Here is a 20,291-nt window from a genome sequence, read left to right as displayed (position 1 = left end):
GATACACTGGAGAGTAGGGATAGGATACAGAGGGACCTAGACAAATTAGAGGATTGGGCCAAAAGAAACCTGATGAGGGTCAATAAGGACAAGTGCAGAATCCTGCACTTAGGATGGAAGAATCCCATGCACTGCTACAGACTAGGGACCGAGTGGCTAGGCAGCAATTCTGCAGAAAAGGACCTAGAGGTTACAGTGGATGAGAAGCTGGATATGAGTTGACAGTGTGCCCTTGTTGCCAAGAAGGCTAACGGCATTTTGGGCTGTATAAGTAGGGGCGTTGCCAGCAGATCAAGGGACGTGATCATTTCCCTCTATTCGACATTGGTGAGGCCTCATCTGGAGTACTGTGTCCAGTTTTGGGGCCCACACTACAAGAATGTGGAAAAAATGGGAAGAGTCCAGCAGAGGGCAACAAAAATGATTAGGGAGCTGGAGCACATGACTTATGAGAAGAGGCTGAGGGAACTGGGATTGTTTAGTCTGCAGAAGTATGAGGGGGGATTTGATAGTGCTTTCAACTACCTGAAAGGGGGTTCCAAAGAGAATGGATCTAGACTGTTTTCAGTGGTACCAAGTGACAGAACAAGGAGTAATGGTCTCAAGTTGCAGTGGGGGAGGGTTAGGTTGGACATTAGGAAAAACTTTTTCACTAGGGGTATGTATACAGTGATCGATCTATCAGGGATCAATTTATCACATCTAGTGTAGACGCGATAAATTGATTCCCCAATCACTCTCCCTTTGGCTCCGGAACTCCTCCATGTCGAGAGGCAGAAGCGGAGTCAATGGGGGAGCGGTGGCCGTCAATCCCGCGCCGCAAGGATGCGAAGTAAGTGATTCTAAGTCGATCTAAGATACATCGACTTCAGTTACACTATTCTTGCAGCAGAAGTTGTGTATCTTAGATCGATTTCCCGCCCACCCCTCATTGTAGACCAGGCACAGGTGAGTGGTGAAGCACTGGAATGAGTTACCTAGGGAGGTGGTGGAATCTCCTTCCTTAGAGGTTTTTAAAGTCAGGTTTGACAAAGCCCTGGCTGGGATGATTTAGTTGGGGATTGGTCCTGCTTTGAGCAGGGGGTTGGACTAGATGACCTCCTGAGGTCCCTTCCAACCCTGATGTTCTATGATTCTAAGCAACACGTACTGGCAGGGTAAATGTGGCAGAAGTATCAGTGCTGCGGAAAAAAATTTTAGACAAAACTTTTTTGGCAAAAAATGTAGATTTGGTGACACCAAAATGTTTTGGGAATTGGTGTTGCTTGCAGCAAATTGTTTTGGATGAAAAAAGTTCTAAAAAGATTCTAAAGGATTTGAAATGTTTAGATTTTTCAGTTTGAATTACCTTGTTTCAAAATTTTGACCATTTAAAAAATGTTTTGTTTTTAATTGTCAAAATTGAAACAAAATGTTTCATTTTGTCAAAACGTAACTTTGACCTGATATGGATTTTTTTTCAACTTCTTGGGTTGCCAAAGATTTTGAAAAATTGTTTTGTTTGATCTAAAACCATTTGTTAATTAATTTTTTCAGACTTGGCAGTGAACTAAAAAAAAAAAACATTATTCATACAGCTTTACTAATTACCAATGAAGTGCTTTGTTTGAAAAGGAGGAAGAAGTGGATCATAATTTCAGTTACAGAGGTACTTGTGGTCGCATACCTGCTTTCTCTCAAAGTCTGTCCTGTGTGTGCATAGACACTGGGTTTGTATGGTGTCTGGAAAGATTGTAATGTATTGCTGCTATGCCTAAGTCTAGGCTAGCTTCTTTCCCTGCCTCTAGCCAAGCCACTCTTCCTGATTTTCTCCTTACACTTTTTGCCAGGAGAATCAATATGCTGGAGTATTTGTTCTGTTTTCAGTGAACCAATTAATCACTGTTACTACATTTCTTTACATTTTGGGTTACATGTAAAGAAATAGGAGAGATTAGCAAAATCTAACAACAAATAGTTTCTCAAAGGAAAAGACCCTCAGGATGGAGTTGCTCTCAAGTGAGTTTAAGGCCAGAAGGATATCACCAGAACATTTAGTCTGCCCTGCTTTATATCAGAGGCCATTAAATTTACTCAGTTACCCTTGTATTGAGCCCAATAACTTGTGTTTAGCGAAGGCATATCTTCCACAAAGGCATTCGGTCTTAATTTGAAGACATTGAGATGGAAAGCCCACTCCCTCCCTGTTAGAAATTTGTGCTGTATTTCCAATTTCAATGTCTGGCTTCAGCTTCCCACCATCAGTTCTTGTTACGACTCTCTGCTACATGACACACCCTTTTCTTATATGATATTTTCGCCTCATGAAAGTCCTTTATACATTGTGGTAGTCACCTTTCGGACCTTGTCTGCACTTGCTGTGGCATGTAGGTACCTGTAGCTACACACCACAGTGAAAAGCAAACTCGGTACCCACTCATTGCAGTGTGTAGGTACACGTGTCAGGGAAAGACTTTGGCAGGAGGCATTTGCCTGGAGCCTTTTTCCGCTTCCTCCCTCTGCTAGAGTCTTTTCCCACTTACGGAGTCTTTCACTGTGGCATGAAAAGACTCCAACAGTTGGATACTACACTGTTAAAAATAGTTTAGCTGTAGAAGGTTCTCCTTGGCCTCGTAGAGAGCTGTGTAGGGTGTATACGCTGGGGTTCTGGTGTGTAGGGCTCTCTAGTCTTCTAAGGAGCTCCTCAAGTTTTGGCAATGGGGATGGGGCTAAGAGTTTGGGAACAGCACATTTTTCTTCCGTATGTGGAAAGAAGCAGGAACATGTGTTTGTATGATGAGAGAATGATGAAATAGTTTCCAGTGCATTAGTAATGGAAGGTTATTAGACATCATCTACTAGGAATAAACATTTTTCAGTCAGAAGGCCTGGATAACCTGTACCGAAGAGTCTTAATAAGCGTTGTATGAGGAGATCTCTGCGCTGCAGATGTTAATTTTTAATAAATCTTATAATACCAGGGAATTGATGTAATCTGTGTCAATGTAAGACTTAGACTCTTGTAATTTGTCTCAGCACCTCATGACATTCTGAGTAAAATTTGAGCGCTATGCAGTATCAATAGAGCACATGTTAAATAGATTAAGAACTGGCTAACTGACAGATATGAATGGGAATCTTCCTGCTTTCCCCTCTACACTTCTACATAGCAATTATATGTTGTCAATATGAAAATCTGTGACATATTGAAAAGGTGGGAACAAGATAAAATTGAATTTAATGTTAATAAATAACACGGGATACTGCACTAATTGAACAAGAAAATTAATAATTATTTACAATGGTAGTTTTTAGTAAAAATGAAGTGGCTACAGAATTGCCAGAATGAATCAGCATCCAAGCTCAGCTTGCCAAAGTCTGATTATTTTTACTTTGGGATAGTGCCTGTACTATAATAAGCTCCCTATTCTAGATTTTAAAAATCAAAAGCATTTGGTCTTCCACTTTCATAATTTCATCCAGCAGATTCTTATTCTGCTACTATGGTGTAAACCAGCCCATGCCCCATAGATCAGAGTCTGGGAACCGCTCTGCTTGAGCACATTCCCCAACCTGAGAAGAAGGTGCTAGTCCCTGCCCTCGAAGAGCTATTATTCCTATAAATCTGCTTTTACCACAGGGGAAAAATAAAACACACAGGCTTCCATGGCTTGCAGTTGCCAGCTAAGCTTAATTGTATCCATACTCTGTGGCCACACAAAGGGGTGAGAAGAAATATAAGGCTACACACACTGAACAGTGGAGAAAGTGTATGTATTGCTGTGGTAGACATGGTTCAGGGCTGATGTCCCAGATTGGGCCTAAGTCACCATCACTAAACCTAGGTTTTATAATAACTTTATGGCTTACAAAATAGACACTGGAATTCAGGCTACCAGCCTGATTTCTGGGCCAAAGAGAGCTCTTGAAATGGGTGCAAGAAGGAAGGATTCAGAACATGAATTATCAGTTGGGCAGCCAGCACTGTCCTCCAGCCAGGTTGTAAAGGAGACTAACAGTGTCAAGGTAGCCCTTAAGATCTCACCTGTGAACTGGGAAAGGAGAGAGGACATTAGTAAAACATTGAAAGAGGACAAAAATTAAAAACCACAAGCAGCTGGTTAACCTTTTTATTCCTCTAATAAGGAACAAATGTAGACATTAGACTTGATGTCAGTGGCAAAGCTTCCCTCTCCTAGGCACTAGCTGAACCAAAATTTGTAATTCCTTGTAGTAAGCCGCTATACTTGATGGAAATAAAGAGTCCTGTGGCACCTTATAGACTAACAGATGTTTTGGAGCATGAGCTTTCGTGGGTGAATATCCACTTCCTCAGATGCATGCATCTGAGGAAGTGGGTATTCACCCACGAAAGCTCATGCTCCAAAACGTCTGTTAGTCTATAAGGTGCCACAGGATTCTTTGCTGCTTTTACAGATCCAGACTAACACGGCTACCCCTCTGATACTTGATTGAAATAGAACTTGTGGGCTGACGAAAGAGAGAATTAAGGATAATTTGCCTAAAGAATCTAGTCCCAGTTCTCTTCTGGCTCAGGTGACAGCCCTCACTTGCATGAAGTCTAAACTGGGCCGCTGTTTAATCCAGCCTTATACAAAGAGTGGTTCTTCAAACCAGAAATGACACTTTTCTTGGTATCTCCAGGCCATGTGTAATGAGATGATAGCCCCACCATGCAGAGACATCTCTGCCTACTTCTCTCAAGATGGTAATTTTCCTTCTAGCTCTTCATTTTTTCTAACCAGGATGCTCAGGATGATCAAAAATTAGTGTTGCATTTTCTGTACCCTCCCGGTATCTGCACTGCAGCTGAAAGGAGGGTTTAATACCTGCTTTTAAAGTACCCAGACCCTGGAAGGGTGAAACGGAGCATTAAGGGTTTAGTTTAAGGCCCTCATCCCAGTTGATGAGTCTTTATTTGCATGACAGGCTATACAAGTGGTGTCAAAGTATTAAGGAAAGACACCCCCCTACTGGTATTTTTCAGAGGTTGGTATTACCTACCCAGCCCAGGACTACACATTCTATGTAGGGTTTGATCTGCCGAGACTGGAAAATTAAATCAACTTTTGAATGTAGTGTGGCAGGGTAAGGTAGCACCTTTCCAAGGGAACTGCTGCGTTTTCATTAGAAACTATTCAGGAAAGATTTGAGATTCAGGAGTCCCCCAGATAGTGTCTCTTTGCTTGTAGTTAAGACTTCGTTTCCTTGAGTAGTAAACTTAACAAGTAAATAATCAGAAAGAGGAAAACAGCAACCCTGGGAACTGTGGGAGTATGTGGCGTTCACTGGAGGCAGCGAACCATCCCTTACATGGTAACTTTCAGTCCCCAGTGAGCTGATCTAGAGTCATACTGGTAAACAAGAGGTGAAAGGATTGGTATCATTACCAGTCCACTGAGCCAGCCTGTCCATGGAGTCTCTAAAAGCTTTTAAGGACAAAACCCCTTAGCAGATCTGTGTACATGATTCATTTAGCAAAGACTCTCAGCTAACTTCCCAGAGGACAACTAAAATAATTTTCATATAAAATGAAAGCAAATAGCCTCTCTTTTGCTTATCCTACCAAGCCTTATTGACCAGTGCTGAGTAAGCCAGTCTTTCCGCAGTGTTGATGAAAAGGTTGGCAACTTATCCTGTGTGGTCTGGGTCATGGCTGCATAATATCAAATTGTAAGGCTTTTAGTAATCTTCATGCGCTGTTCAACCTGAGCCACTAAGACCAAACAAAAATGTTTAAAAACTGCAATCCAGCTTCTAAATACTTGCAAAGTCACAGTGTGAACAAAGCTGAGACAAACTCAATAGTTTAATTATTTATATCAATGTATATAACAGATGTTTGTTCCTACTATGGGTCTGAAATGTTCCACTGCAATGCACTGCCTCTCCCACTGGAGAGGTGTGGTTGGGACAAGTTATATTTGTCTCCTCATTAGTTCCCAACCCAGTGTTTTACAGATGACATCCAGTGAAACATCAGAGGAACTGTGAGCTGTTACACTTCAGTGCTCTTGGAGACAAGTGTCCTTTTGTGGATTGCTGAACTCCCACTCCCAGATACAAAGGAACTTGACCACAGGGCAACAGTGGCTTTCATCTCTTAGAAATTACAAGACCAAGTAGCACAACTCCAGGCTCACTTAAATAAAGCAGTTTAGTAAGGTTTTACGATAAAGCTTCAAGATAATTGTATAAACCTTGATAGAAAACGAGCCCTCTGGTTCTTTACTTAATAAAGGTTTGGAAAAATGGAGTGGGGGAAAGGCAGGCAGTCTAGATAAATAGATCCCAGAGTTATTTATAAGCTTTTTTTTTTTTAAAGTAGGCTGCAGGTATGTTGGAAGTTAGTAGTCAGTTAAATACTGGCAAGAAAAATTGGACCAGAGACAGATCCAGCTGGAACAAAAGCATTTTCCTCCATGGTTGCACGGAAAATTAATGTAAACATTAATGTGGCATTGCCCTGTGTTCACTCTTAACAAAATTAATCCAATCTGGATGATGAATCTAGATCTATAAATATATTTATTATAATATAACAAGAACTTAACAGTAAACATAATCTATATACAATGCCATTACAGAGAACCCTGGTTGTTTTATATTAGTCACAGAAATAGCCAGTTTTGCTCCAGTGTGAGAAATGAAGAAATAAGCTAAATTGGAAATGTTGAATGTGTTAGGTCTTGTTGATTGCTAGCACCTCCTTTGGAGGTAGACACACACCAACACTAAAATTAGTCCTGCCCCAGGCAGTTAGAAACTTGTGCTCCAATCTTTAGGTTCACACTTGTACCCTGTTTGACATAAATACTTTAAATGACATATTATGTATATAATATTGTTGTGCTTATTTTTTTCTCTAAAGAATAAATAATCAAAACAACTGCATAACAAAGGTTGGAACTTCACTATCAAAAGAAGAGAGATGTGAGTCACCATATAGCCTGACTGAGCATTTTTTAAATTATTTTTAAATACTGCAAGATACAAATTCCATACTATTTTGTTCTTTTATTAATAAAATAACTTTAAGGTGATTGGCTAACTGTCTGAACTGGTTTCCCGAAAGTTGTAAGCAGACCTCCCCGATACAAAAAGGCTAACATATTTGGTATGAAATTCAACTAGCTATTGACCGTAGTGTTTCTCATACAGAGATTCTGTAAAGAAATCTCTCCACAGAATTACCACCATGGCATTTAGAATCTAAAACTGTGACGGCAAATGTAGTAACTCTTTCTGCTGCTCTGTTTGGAAAGAAATCACACAAATCCTCTGCTCAGGATTATTTTCCGTTTGTTAACTGTAAGAAGCTGTTTCCCCTCATTATATCTCCCTGCTCATCTCCCATTTGATCATTCCATTTACAAATTTATAAAGAATTTTCACATCACAATGCTTCTCTGGATAGACAATGTTTTAATATATATATATAAAAAAATATAACCCCTGTGCTGTGCATATACTTACAACTCTACACAGTAATCATTCTATGTCTTTTATACTGGGCTTCATCCAATCCATTTTCTATCATGGGATTTAAACTTGTGTGTTTTAAAACGTGTGACTATTTTTATTCTGAAACGGTCTCATTCTGATGCCCCTTAATGAGAGAAGTTTGCATTTAAGACTTCCATACCTTTTAATTAGGAGATAGGTTTGGTTTTTTTTTTTAAGATGTCCTCTTAGATGTAATTTAAAAACAAAAAGATAGTGGCATATATCCCAACATAAGGAATCTTGATTGTGATCCAAAAATGAGTATATGAGGCATCTTCTTAAATAACTTACCGAAAATGTGGAAATCCCACATCATATGGTTTGTTTTATTAACATGATTCCAATCAGAACATTTTGAAGAGGTTAGTTTAATCAAGAAAATGCCTCTGGACTCTAAAAATAATAATAATAATAATAATAATTGCATTAGAGGTTGCAAGCACTGTTAAGTTTTGCTCATACAGCAGAAAACAGGGTAGAAATCATTCTCCACTCCCAACACACAAATGCTGCCATGTAGGGGGCAGAAACCCATACAGCCCAAGAAACCCTTTTCACATAGAATGCCATTATAATCAGCTCTTCTCTCTCTTTCTCTCCTTTTTTTGGTGCTGCTCTAGAGAACTGCAGTATTTATTTGAGCTGATGGAAGACTGACATCAACCTACGCCAGCTGTCACACAAGATATCTCTCAGTCATTGGTATTGAAAAGCATGTATTTGTTAAAAACAAATGTAGGAATCAAAGTGATAAGGACACTTTGACTTCTTTCAAATAGCCTAATGTGTAATAGTAAAACTAATCTTCTGCACAGTTATGTTAAGAATCAAGCTTGCTCTCTAGGAGTAAAATGCAGATTTTTCTCTCCCCCCAGTTAAAAAATATGTGAAATTCTATTGCACCTGGGTTGACCCAAAGCCTACATCCGTAACAAGTGCCACTACAACATCTAGTGACACACTTGTATTATCAAGTTACACTATCTTACATAGCACGGAGCTCTCTGCTCCTCATTCACCAAAAGGTGAAGATGATTTTCTACATTCAATGTAGAGAATATTCAAAACTTTAGAGCAATATGTTCGTTGCTTTTGTGTTTTTGTTCTTCTAATTTTATTTATTTTTCTTGTTGTAATAGCTTTTTTTATTTTTGCCTGCGTTTGGCAGGCAAAACCAGTTCTCCATCCAACTCCTTGATAGCATCAACCGCTCTGAATGTACTTTTTAATTACTACACAGCCATGTCGAAACACAGGGCATGGCATATTGGGTAGAAGCGTCCACGTGTTTGTCTTAGGGTCGTAGGCTTCCATATTCCCCAGCGCAGGTCCTTCGCTGCTAACAATTCCACCAGTGGCATAAATTTTTCCATCAAGAACCACAGCACTATACACAAAAAGAAAAGAAAAGTTTTGCTTAGTATCTTGTAAAACAGTTCACAGTGTAGTTTTTAGTGCCCTTTTGTAACACAAGCCTAACACGATAACTATTAAAATAGTAAGAAACACTTGCAGCTTTAGAAGGCTGAATACCCCTTCCATTAATTTTAATAACCTTCCCCTACCTGCGCTGCCCCTCCATCCCCCAGGTAAGCTTTCCCCACTTTAACCATACAGCAGGGAAACTGTGGAAGACATGACTCACTCAAGCCTATAGAGCAAGGCTTGGCAATCTACGGCATGCGTGCCAAAGGTGGCACGCAAGCCGATTTTTGATGGCATGCGGTGACGGGCTGAGCAGCTCAGCCCATCGCCACTCTGGGGTTCCAGCTACTGCAGCTCCACTAAACGCCTTCTGCCCACCTGGGGTCCCCAAGGGAACCCCAGGTGGGCAGCGGGCTGAGCAGGCCCGCGGCTGAGACCCTGGTTGGCAGGAGCTGGCGGCCGTAACCCCAGAGTGTTCAGCCCACTGCCCGCCTGGGGTTCCATTCACTCAGCCAGCAGCAGACTGGGTGGCTCAGTCTGTTGCCAGTCTAGGGTGCTGGCAGCATTCAACCTGCTGCTGGTCTGGGGTTCTGGCTGCCAGCCCTACTCAGCCTCCTGTCGGCCTACGTGAGCAGAACCGCAGGCTGGTAGCGGGCTGAGGGGGGCCGGCAGCGAGGATCCCAGCTGGCAGGAGCTGGCGGACAGAACCCGAGGCCAGCAGTGGGCTGAGCGGGGCTGGTGGCAGAAACCCCAGACAAGGATCCCAGGCCCTGCTCAGCCCACTGCTGGTCTCGGGGTTCTAAATTGATAAGATCTGCACTTTAATTTTATTTTAAATGAAGTTTCTGAAATATTTTAAAAACCTTTAAATACAACAATAGTTTATTTATATAATATAGACATAGAGAGAGACCTTCTACAAACGTTAAAATGTATTACTGGCAGGAGAAACGTTAAATTACAGTGAACTTGGCACACTGCTTCTGAAAGGTTGCCGGCTAGGGTATCAACAGCACAGCCACTGTTGCAATGTACCAGGCCTAGATACACACATAGGCACCACATATAAGTGTATAAACAAACAAATGTAGCTGCTATTCAGAAGTTTCTGGCTCCCAGTCCTGTGCATACAAAATGCCTCTTTTACATTACTAGTCTTTGCCAAAGCTGTAAAGGAGGAAACAGCCGCCCCCCCAGCCCCCCGCCTACAAGCTCAATGAAAACCCTTTCTTGACTCAACCCCTTCGCTGGTCGGTTATCTTTTTCTTTCACTGTGGAGGTTGGGGTCATAACCACATTTCCCCCTGAGCCAAACCCCCTTGCACCCCCATTTTCCTCTCTCAGACTCAGAAACACATCGTACTGCCTGTATGTGGTTGCTGGTGTGAGTGCTGTCTGGCAAAAGGCATTACAGCATGCATACAAAGCCAACCAATGGCTATGGATACTGAACAGTCTCCGGGGGTGGGGAGCTGGGTGCCCTAGTTTATAAAAAGATTAGCATGTTTTAAAACTTTGCAAATTGTAAATATATTGCAAATAAAGCAAACTGAACGAAGGAGGGTAAGGGAGAGGCTCTGTGCCAATGACTGGGCTCGCTGAACTTAACACTAAGTAGCACATTCACAGATTTCATCGAGCTCATTTTGAAGCAATAAGAAACATACAGAGTGGGCTGTAGAGGAAGAGTTAATATTTAAGGATGGGGCAAATGCAGACTCCTAAAAGATGCCAGCATGAAAAAACAACCAACCAAAATGCCTCTGAAAAAAGAAGACTGTAAAGAACAAGAAGTGGGCAATGTCTTCAGCAGGAATCAGGAAAAAAAGAAAGCTGAACTGAAAACAGTGATGAGGGAAGGATTTAAACAAGACGAGTATGAGTTACTTACACAAGTAAGTAGGAAATAATGAAGACCTTGTCAAAATAACTGTTAATCTGAAAGGAGGTAAATGGGGATACTTGAAACATTTGATTAATGCGTATATACAAATCAGCAGGGCTGGCTGATATACAGCCCAAGGTCTTAAGGGAATTTGCTAAGGAATTTACGGAACCACTGGTGATTATTTCTGAAAAGTCACATAGAAATGGGGAAGTACCAGAGGAGTTGAATAAAGCAAGTGTTGAACCAATATTCAGAAAAGCAAAGACTCACTGTGAGATTACTGATTACTAATACACCTCTACCCTGATATAACACGGTCCTTGGGAGCCAAAAATCTCACCACCTTATAGGTGAGACCGCATTATATCGGGTTTGGTCCAGTACGGCGTACCGGCTCTTGCTGGTAGGCCATGCCAGACTGGACCGGCTTCCCCGGCGGGGATTTAAAGGGCCTGGTTCTCCACTGCTGCAGGGAGCCCTGTACCCTTTAAATCACCACTGGAGCTCTGGAAGTGGGGCTTGGATGGGGATTTAAAGGACCTGGAGCTCCTCGCAGCGGCCAGAACCTCTGGCCCTTTTAATCCCTGCCCGAGCCCTGGGGCAGCCAGGCTCGAGCGGTGATTTAAAGGGCCCAGGGCTCCACACGAATTTGGATATAACACAATAAAGCAGTGGTGCTCAGGTGGTGCTTCAAAGGGCCCAGGGCTCCTGGCTGCTTTACCGTGTTATATCCAAATTCGTGTTCTATCGGGTCGCGTTCTAGCGGGGTAGAGATGTATCTATTCTGTATAGCCTTACAATTTGCCCTCAGCTGAACTCCTACAGAAAAATGATAAAAGACAAAAACACCAAATACTTTTTCTCAAAGTGATCATTCCATATCTGACCTCTCAATCCTCACCCTCAACAGAAACCTGCACAACACCTTCAAAACACGAGCCTGGGAACTTAAATTCATAACTCTGCTTGACACCAAAAATCATGGCTGGAGATACTGGATTATGGCTTTTTATAACAATTTGTAACCTAGTAACTCTCCTTTGTCCTATAACTGCAGAGGTATTAACTGCCCCCTTCATCTTGAATAGTCTCTTGCAACATGTATTAACTCCTTATCTGTTCCATACTTGTACTTAGCTGTTGCCACTACCTGTCCCAGACTTGAAGTAGTGCTCTGTGTATGCCTCTCTCACCACCAGAAGTTGGGCCAATAAAGATACTACCTTACCCACCTACTCTGTCTAAATGAATAAATAAATAAAATAAAAAAGATAGAGCGAGACTGAAACTAGGACCCTCCAACCAGCCTTTATTTAGTCATATATTCCTAACACTCCCAGCCCCTCCATCCGTTTGTTAGTTACACCAACTCATTACATCGTGTCTTTAGAGACTTAGGTGTAACTTTATGTAAGGAATAATGCCACTGAAGTGCACAATTGTACGAAGGATGAGCGTCTTGAATTGTAAGCACTGCAGGGCAGGGAAGCTTGCTTAATATGCCAGCTTGCTTAATATGCCTACCAAAATGGTGTCCCAAACTTGATTGAGTACGACTGTAATACTGCTACTAATAAATAACTGCTATTAGTAGCAAGACCGACTGTTACGTATAAGCACTTAGGACGGTGGAATTATGAGAACTCAACAACATGGACTTGCTAAAGAACATAACAATACAAGTCAAACTTAGCTGGCTACATTTGGGATAAATGTGGACACAGTTCTGTACAATGGTGACCTGTGGCAAACTGAGCCTTCATCTCTGCCCTAGAAAAGACAGCTTTCTAAAGGCTCAAAAGGGTACAATATGAGCATAAAAATGGCCACATTGGATCAGATTAATGGGCCACCTAGCCCAGTGGCCTGTCGCTGATCCTTGGAGTTTAGGGACAACTGGAGTCTGGTGTTGCATCTCTGACCATTTTGGCTACTAGTCATTGATGGACCTAGCCTCCATGAATGTATCTAATACTTTCTTGAACCCATTTATACTTTTAGCCTTCACAGAATCCCATGGCAACAAGTTCCACAGGCTGACTGTGTGTTGTGTGAAGAAATACTTCCTTTTGTTTGTTTTAAACCTGCTGTCTATTAATTTCATCAGGTGACCCCGCCCCCCAAGTTCTTTTGTTATGTGAAAGGGTAAATAAGACATCCCTATTCACAAGACAGTCTGGCATACCAGTTTACCAATATGAACTGGCACAATGGGGTACAGTGGGGTACAGAATACTGACCAGAGAGAGTAAGGGTACAGAAGGCATGTGAACACAGTAGTTTCAGCATGTTTTTGCAAATAAAAAAGTGGGAATTGGCCATATATGTACTGGGCTGCTGGTCCAGCTGTGCAAAGGGACACAGAAGAAGACAGTATTTTCAGGGATTGGCACTAGACGCTGTGGTATCTGTATTCGTCAGTTAAAGCCCTTGCTAGGGTAATCTTACAACACCTTACTTGAAAAATTAATTCAAATTGGTCTGGCTAGGAGCACTGCCACGTGGGTTAAAACAAAACTGATGGAAGAATCATAAATAAGGGGTAATGATAAGAAGCAATATTTGGTGCAGAGGGCAATGCTTTGGTCTGGTTTTATTTAACATCATCATTAATGAGTTAGAAACCTATGTAAGCAGCCCATTAAATTAAAGTTGCAAATTACTGGGAGGCGTTACCACCAGCAGGGAGGACAGACAAAATAATAGGAACACGGGGACCTTGAAAGGTTAGCAGTATGAATAGGCAATAAAAGGGGATCCAACTGAAAACATGAAAGTAAATACATCTGGGGAAGATACCTATATAGCTTACACATCAAATTTCCAAAAGCATCTTAGGGTTAGCTCCACCAAGGAGATTCAGGCTCAGTGTTGCAACGCTTGACTTTAGGCCCAGAAGAATCCACACTCCCAAGTTAGGTGTTCAAGGTCCCTATAAAATGCCTGTGGAGAGTTGGGTGCCGAAGAACAGGATACACAAAAGCCCACAGACTGAGTGGTGGGCCATCTAAGCTAGTTACTAGGAAATGCCAATCAGAGGGGCAACCCGTTGTATACAGCTCCACCCCTTATGTGTGCGCTTAAAACCCACCGCTCAGACGGAGTGAGGCAGGCCCCTAAGGCCAGGCCTATACTCAAAAGTTATGTCGACCCAGCTACATTGCTCAGGGCTGTGAAAAAATCCACACCCCTGAGCGATGTTGTTAAGCCGAGCTAACCCCTGGTGTAGACCGTGCTAGGCCAGTGGAAGAATTCTTCTGTTGACTAGCTACTGCCTCTTGGGGTGGTGGATTAACTAGGCCGATGGTAGAAACCCCTCCCTTCACTGTAGTGAGTATCTACATGAAAACATGATAGCAGCCAGCAGGTGTGTTTCTGTAGCATTTCAAGTGTAGACAAACCCTTAGTCTGGGCTGGATCGAGACACCTATCTCTGCTTGGGATTCACAGCCCCAACCACTCTCCTGGAATCAGGCAACTAAGCCGGGTCAGCCCTTTCTCGAGGAGAAGATGGCGGTGGTGCTGCCTAAATTTCTGCCAGTTGGCACGTGCAAAGTCACCATAAGGCATGAAATCACTGAGCTGCTCAGTGCCTAACTCACACTTAAACCCTGCTGTTCCCATGCTTCACTTGCCTAAGGGGCCTGATTTGGTAGGTGTGCATGGTACACATGTAACCTGCACAAGAAAAGAAGGAGATGGTGGTGGTTGTCCCCATAGCTTAGTGGTTAGAGCACTCCCCTTGGATGTGGGCAATCCAAGTTCAAATCCCTGCTCTGCCTGATTTGGAGTAGGGAGGTGAACCCAGGTCCTTTCACCAGCCCAGATGATTATCCTTATACCCAGAGATTGGGGCAGACAGCACCACCAACTCCTCCTCTGTCTGGATGAGGTTCTATACACAAGGTAGGCACGAGCTAGGTATCAAGCTGCTAGGCAGTGTCAGGCTTGAGGCATGTTTATACATGCTCACCAGCAAAAACTGGGGGCACCTAGGGGACTCTACCAGTGAAAACCAGGGTGCCTACAGGGTTGGTGGAAGCTAAGCAGGGGTTCTGAGTATGCTAGTGGTGCCTAAATGTTGGATTTAGGACTAGATTAACAAGGAGACCTTAGATGCGATGCTCAACTGCCTAAGTGCAGTCCAAAACTTTAAGGCAGGTGAACGGAAAGTGGTATGTTCATCACTCCCTCTTCCTAAGGGCAACAATATTGTTCTTCTCCTCCCAGCCCCTCAGTTGTAAAAACAACATTAACGGAGGCTAATGTCTAAAGAAAGGAATAATCACAATAATTAGGATGCAAGCTTGTTGTTCGGTGCCATTAACACTAAGTGATTACATGCTGTCAGAACCTGAAGAGAAAGACAGCTGCAAGCAGAACTTTGCTGTGGAAGCAACAAGCCCTCTGCCTGCTGTAGCGAGCGGAGCGTACAGCCCAGGTCAAAGAACAGCTGAGCTTGGCGGAGTCAGTATAATGCCAAATGGCTGAGAGTAATTTGTTCATAACCAAAGTATTTTTTCCATCTTCAAGTGAAATACTTTCCACAAATCTTGCTTGGAAATCGGACAGGGTGGTGGATGGCTGTGTGCTAGGCTGGTTCCAATCTCTCCTCTCTGTCCTGAGGCAAGTGGGTTTATTTTCTTTTATTTAAAACTGCCCATAAGAACGTACAAGAACAATCAGCCATACTGGGTCAGAACAACGGGCCAAAGGGGATTCTACAAGGCAATTAAATACCCACGGCTGGCCCATGTCAGCTGCTTCAAGCTCTCAGGGATCAAGTTGTACAGTTGCCATGTAGATATTTGGGCTTGGGCTGGAATCTGAATGTCTACTCCACAATTTTGCAGCCTCACAGCCAAGCCCCAGGAGCCCAAGTCAGCTGACATGGGCCAGCCACGGATGTTTAATTGCAATGTGGAGATACTCTACATGCACAGCAGGGCTGGGCAAACTTTTTGGCCTGAGGGCCACATCTGGGTGGGGAAATTGCATGCAGGGGCATGAATGTAGGGCTGGGGCTGAGGGTTGGGATGCAGGAGGGAGTGAGGAGTGCAGGAGGGGGCTCAGGGCAGAGTGCGGAATATGGCGGGGGCTCAAGGGGTTAGGGGCCGCTGGGGTGCGGGCTGCAGGAGAGATTCGGGTGTGGGCTCCAGCCCAGCGCTGCTTACCTGGTGTGGCTCTGGGGTGGCAGCAGCACGCACCAGAGCCAGGGCAGCCTGCCTGCCCTGGCCCCGCGCCGCTCCCAGAAGCAGCCGGCACCACATCCCTGCAGCCCCTGGGGAAGGGGGGGGCAGAGGGCTCCGCGAGCTGCCCTCACCTGCGCGTACTTCCCCCAAAGCTCCTATTGGCCGCAGTTCCCCATTCTTTGCCAACGGAAGCTGCAGGGGGCAGTGCCTGCAGGCGAGGGCAGTGCACAGAGCCCTCCACCCCCCGCCCCCAGAGGCCACAGTGATGTGGTGCCAGCTGCTTCTGGGAGTGGCACGGAGCCCGTGGCACTACGGGGGTGGTAATCCCGTGGGCCAGATCCAAACCCCTGATGGGCCAGATCCGGCTTGCGGGCCATAGTTTGTCCCCTCTGTGTACAGGGTTCAGGGAGGCATCTAGTTTTGCTAGTGATTCTCAACTGTGAACACTCTTTGGAGTTAGGCACCTAATGTGTTTTTTGCAAGAAGCCGGGGACATTCCCTCATAATCTTTACTGCGGGGGTTAAGGGGCTCAGCTGGATGTGGAAGACCTCCCAGTTCAAGACTCCCCACACCAGATACGGAGAAAGGGGTTGAGCAACAATCTACCATTTCACAGGTAAGTGCCCTAAATTACTGAGCTATGGGACATTTTGATCTGTGGCTCCCTCCATCTCTCATGTTGAAGCTGTGCCACCGTGGAGCAGAGAGACTGGCCCTTGGATGAGTGCTCTATTCTCCAGCATCAGTCTCACTCTGAGTATTTATCCACTGTGGAACAGCTTCAATAGGAGCGACTGAGGGTACTGCACATCAGAAAATCCCGTAGCCCAGTTTATTAGGCCATGTACCTGAGAGGTGACAGATCGCTGTTCAAATCACTTCTCTGGCAGAGGGGGAACTTGAACTAGGTGGTCGCCCACATCCCAGGTGAGTACCCGAACCCTTGGGTTAGAAGTTAGGAGGGAACTCTTCCCCTACAGCTGTTTTGTCAGGCAGCCTCTGATCAGGCCCTGCAGGTGAATTGGGCTGCTAAATGCCTGTATTCCCTTGGCTTGTGAATCGCTCTGGGGCTTAGGTGGCAGATAGGCATCTGGACGCTAGAGGAAGGAAGCAATGCACACACCCACAGGCAGAAACTTAGGTACTCAGAGAACTGGGTAACTGCAAGAACTTGGACACCAAGTGAGTTCAGGCATCTGCAGAGTTTGGCAGTTTTGTGAAATCACAGCAAAGCCTAACCCTGGGACTTGGGCTCCAAAGTACTTCTGTAAACCTAGACTTTAGCTTTTCTTTTACTCTTTACTCACCCGCAGGACAAGAGAAGTACTTACCTACTTTTCATCAGAGGCTCTTAGTGCACTTTAGAGAAGTACTCTGTACGAGTGATGCATTAGGACTCCATCCCTGTTTTTTAAATCAGTGTGTGAACTTGTGTGCACTGCATGAGCCATCTTGGTTTTTTGTTCTACTGCTTCTGTGAACAACTGTCTGATTTCACCCACAATAATTCTCATCTCTTTGAGATCACGTGCTTATGTTACAACCAATGATCATTAAGAAAATATAGGAAGTATATAATGTTTAGGACAGGAAATGAGTATCTTATCCAAGTGCAGCCTGAGAGGGGTGGAATTTAGGATCTGATTCAAGGAAGTACTTAACGGTGTGCTTAAGTCTTTCTCTATTCAGAAAAGCAGGTAAGCACATGGTGGGTGCTTTCCATAATCAGGGCCCTCGTTTGGCAGAATATCAATTGCCTAAATTGAAATTTGGTGATGACGTTTAGGGGCCTTTCACATCTCATCCAAAAAAGAGCAGCCCCAGCAGCACCATTGCTTTGTAATGAAGCAATGTATTAGCAGTAACTCAGATGGAAGAATCCTACCTTCTGAATCATCAGCCTCACTGGCCACAGCAGCTAGGTGTGGTGTTCCTTAGAGATCTCCTATTCAAGAACTCTCTTGGCCCAACCTTTCTTAGCTTGTGAGTATCACACAAGGCAGCAGCACAAGATGATATGGCTACAGGCTACTCTAAATTGTGAGACTTATAACATTCCCTGTACAAACTGGCCTAAAAACATTCATTCTTGGCTGGAAATTCACAACATTTGGAAAAAAAAACTTTCTAGTCGTTTTTGAGGTTATAAAAATACATTTTTAAATGGCTGAACTGGTTTTTGCCTTGTGCATCATATTCTGGTTAACTGAACATTTCAAGACTGTTTTCAGTATGCGGAGATACTGAGAATGGGCATAGATCCACACACACTAATTTAATTGGAACAGATCCAAAAAGACAATTAAAGACTAGTAGGTAAATATACATAGAATTTCTTTACAAAACCTTCCTCTTTCAAATATTTACAAGTAAGAAATTAGCCCACTTTGTACACGTTCTTTTGTTGCTCTTGCTTTTTAGTCAGATTTTCCCAAAACTTAATTATTTGTGGATTAATATATGGATGGGGCACCTCCAAAGAACATCCACTTGGAGGCTAGAGTTTAGTGGATGCTAATCTCCACAAGGCTCTCTCTGAATCTGGTAACTGTGCTAACAACCTCTGCCCATGTTCACAGAAAGTTTTGAAGCCAAGACGCTATGTTTTAGAAGGCTCAAGATTCAATGCCCAAGTTTTCCATAGGTTTTGTTAGGTGTCCCTGTGCTGCTGCAGATGTTATTTTTTGAATTAGATAGAAAATCAAGATTCAGACCACTCACGGTCATTAAAGATGTGCTGGAACTTTTTGTAGTTGCATTATTAGTGCTGGTGCCCTGGCCATATTCTAATTATATTCTACCTAACTATATTTCCCCAGTGCTTTCAGTTGGATAGTGTTGGAGTAATAGTAATAGGATGAAATTTAATAGTGAAAAGTGCAAGGTCATGCACTTAGGGATTAATAATAAGAACTTTAGATATAGATTGGGGATGCATCAGTTGGAAGCAACAGAGGAGGAGAAGGACCTTGGGGTATTGGTAGATCACAGGATGACTATGAGCTGCCAATGTGATATGGCCGTTAAAAAAGCTAATGCGGTTTTAGGATGCGTCAGGCGAGGTATTTCCAGCAAAGATAAGGAGGTGTTAGTACCGTTATATAAGGCACTGTTGAGACCCCACCTGGAATACTGTGTACAGTTCTGGTCTCCCATGTTTAAGAAGGATGAATTCAAACTGGAACAGGTTCAGAGACAGGCTACTAGGATGATCCGAGGAATGGAAAACCTGCCTTATGAAAGGAGACTCAAAGAGCTTGGCTTGTTTAGCCTAGCCAAAAGAAGGCTGAGGGGGGATATGCTTGCTCTTTATAAATATATCAGAGGGATTAATATTAGAGAGGGAGAGGAATTATTTAAGCTTAGTACCAATGTAGACACAAGAACAAATGGGTATAAACTGGACACTAGGAAGTTTAGACTTGAAATTAGACCAAGGTTTCTAACCATTAGAGGAGTGAAGTTCTGGAACAGCCTTCCAAGGGGAGTAGTGGGGGCAAAAGACATATCTGGCTTTAAGATTAAGCTTGATAAGTTTATGGAAGGGATGGTATGACAGGAGAGCCTAATTTTGGCAATCGATCTTTGATTATCGCCAGATAAGTATGCCCAGTGGTTGGTGATGGGATGTTGGATGGGATGGGATCTGAGTTACTGCAGAGAATTCTTTTCTGAGTGCTGGCTGGTGAGTCTTGCCCACATGCTCAGGGTTTAGCTGATCGCCATATTTGGGGTCGGGAAGGAATTTTCCTTCGGGGCAGATTGGCAGAGGCCCTGGAGGTTTTTCGCTTTCCCCTGCAGCGTGGGGCATGGGTCACTTGCTTGTGGATTCTCTGCAGCTTGAGGTCTTCAAACCACAATTTGAAGACTTCAATAACTCAGGCATAGGTTAGGGGTTTGGATGGGTAGGGTTCTGTGGCCTGCTTTGTGCAGGGGGTCGGACTAGATGATCACATTGGTCCCTTCTGACCCTAGAATCTATGAATCTATGAATAAACTGTTGTGTAGTGTTGCTGTGTGCTGCTGAACAGCTGCCACACTTCTACCCAGAGGTGGCTGCATTTTAGTAGTAGCCAAGGCGGTTTCTGTGCATTATTTGTATATCAGTTACGCTTTAATGCACAGTGAGATCCTTCAGGATATAAACTGCTATATAAATGAAAGATCATTATTATTAGTCTGTTGCTGTGATTTAAATCAGCTGTCCATTGTCCCAAGTCCCAACCACACATTTCCTTCCAGATCTGCTAGAAGACCTAGGTTTTCCCTCTCTACCACT

At 43.5% G+C, this 20,291-nt stretch overlaps 1 protein-coding gene across 2 annotated transcripts in view; it reads right to left on the bottom strand.

Moving 5' to 3' along the window:
- Positions 1-7,812: 7,812 nt before the first annotated feature.
- KLHL29 (kelch like family member 29) overlaps positions 7,813-20,291 on the bottom strand; it is a 475,551-nt gene continuing 463,072 nt past the window's right edge. For both annotated transcript variants that reach the window (XM_050950742.1, XM_050950741.1), the window contains one exon: positions 7,813-8,893. In XM_050950742.1, coding sequence (XP_050806699.1) covers positions 8,710-8,893 — 184 coding nt within the window. In that variant the 3' untranslated portion in view covers positions 7,813-8,709. The remainder of the gene's footprint in view (positions 8,894-20,291) is intronic.

The sequence above is a fragment of the Gopherus flavomarginatus genome, chromosome 4 (genome assembly GCF_025201925.1).
Source record: "Gopherus flavomarginatus isolate rGopFla2 chromosome 4, rGopFla2.mat.asm, whole genome shotgun sequence".
Lineage (NCBI taxonomy): Eukaryota > Metazoa > Chordata > Testudines > Testudinidae > Gopherus > Gopherus flavomarginatus.
This window is presented reverse-complemented; position numbering and strand designations above follow the sequence as displayed.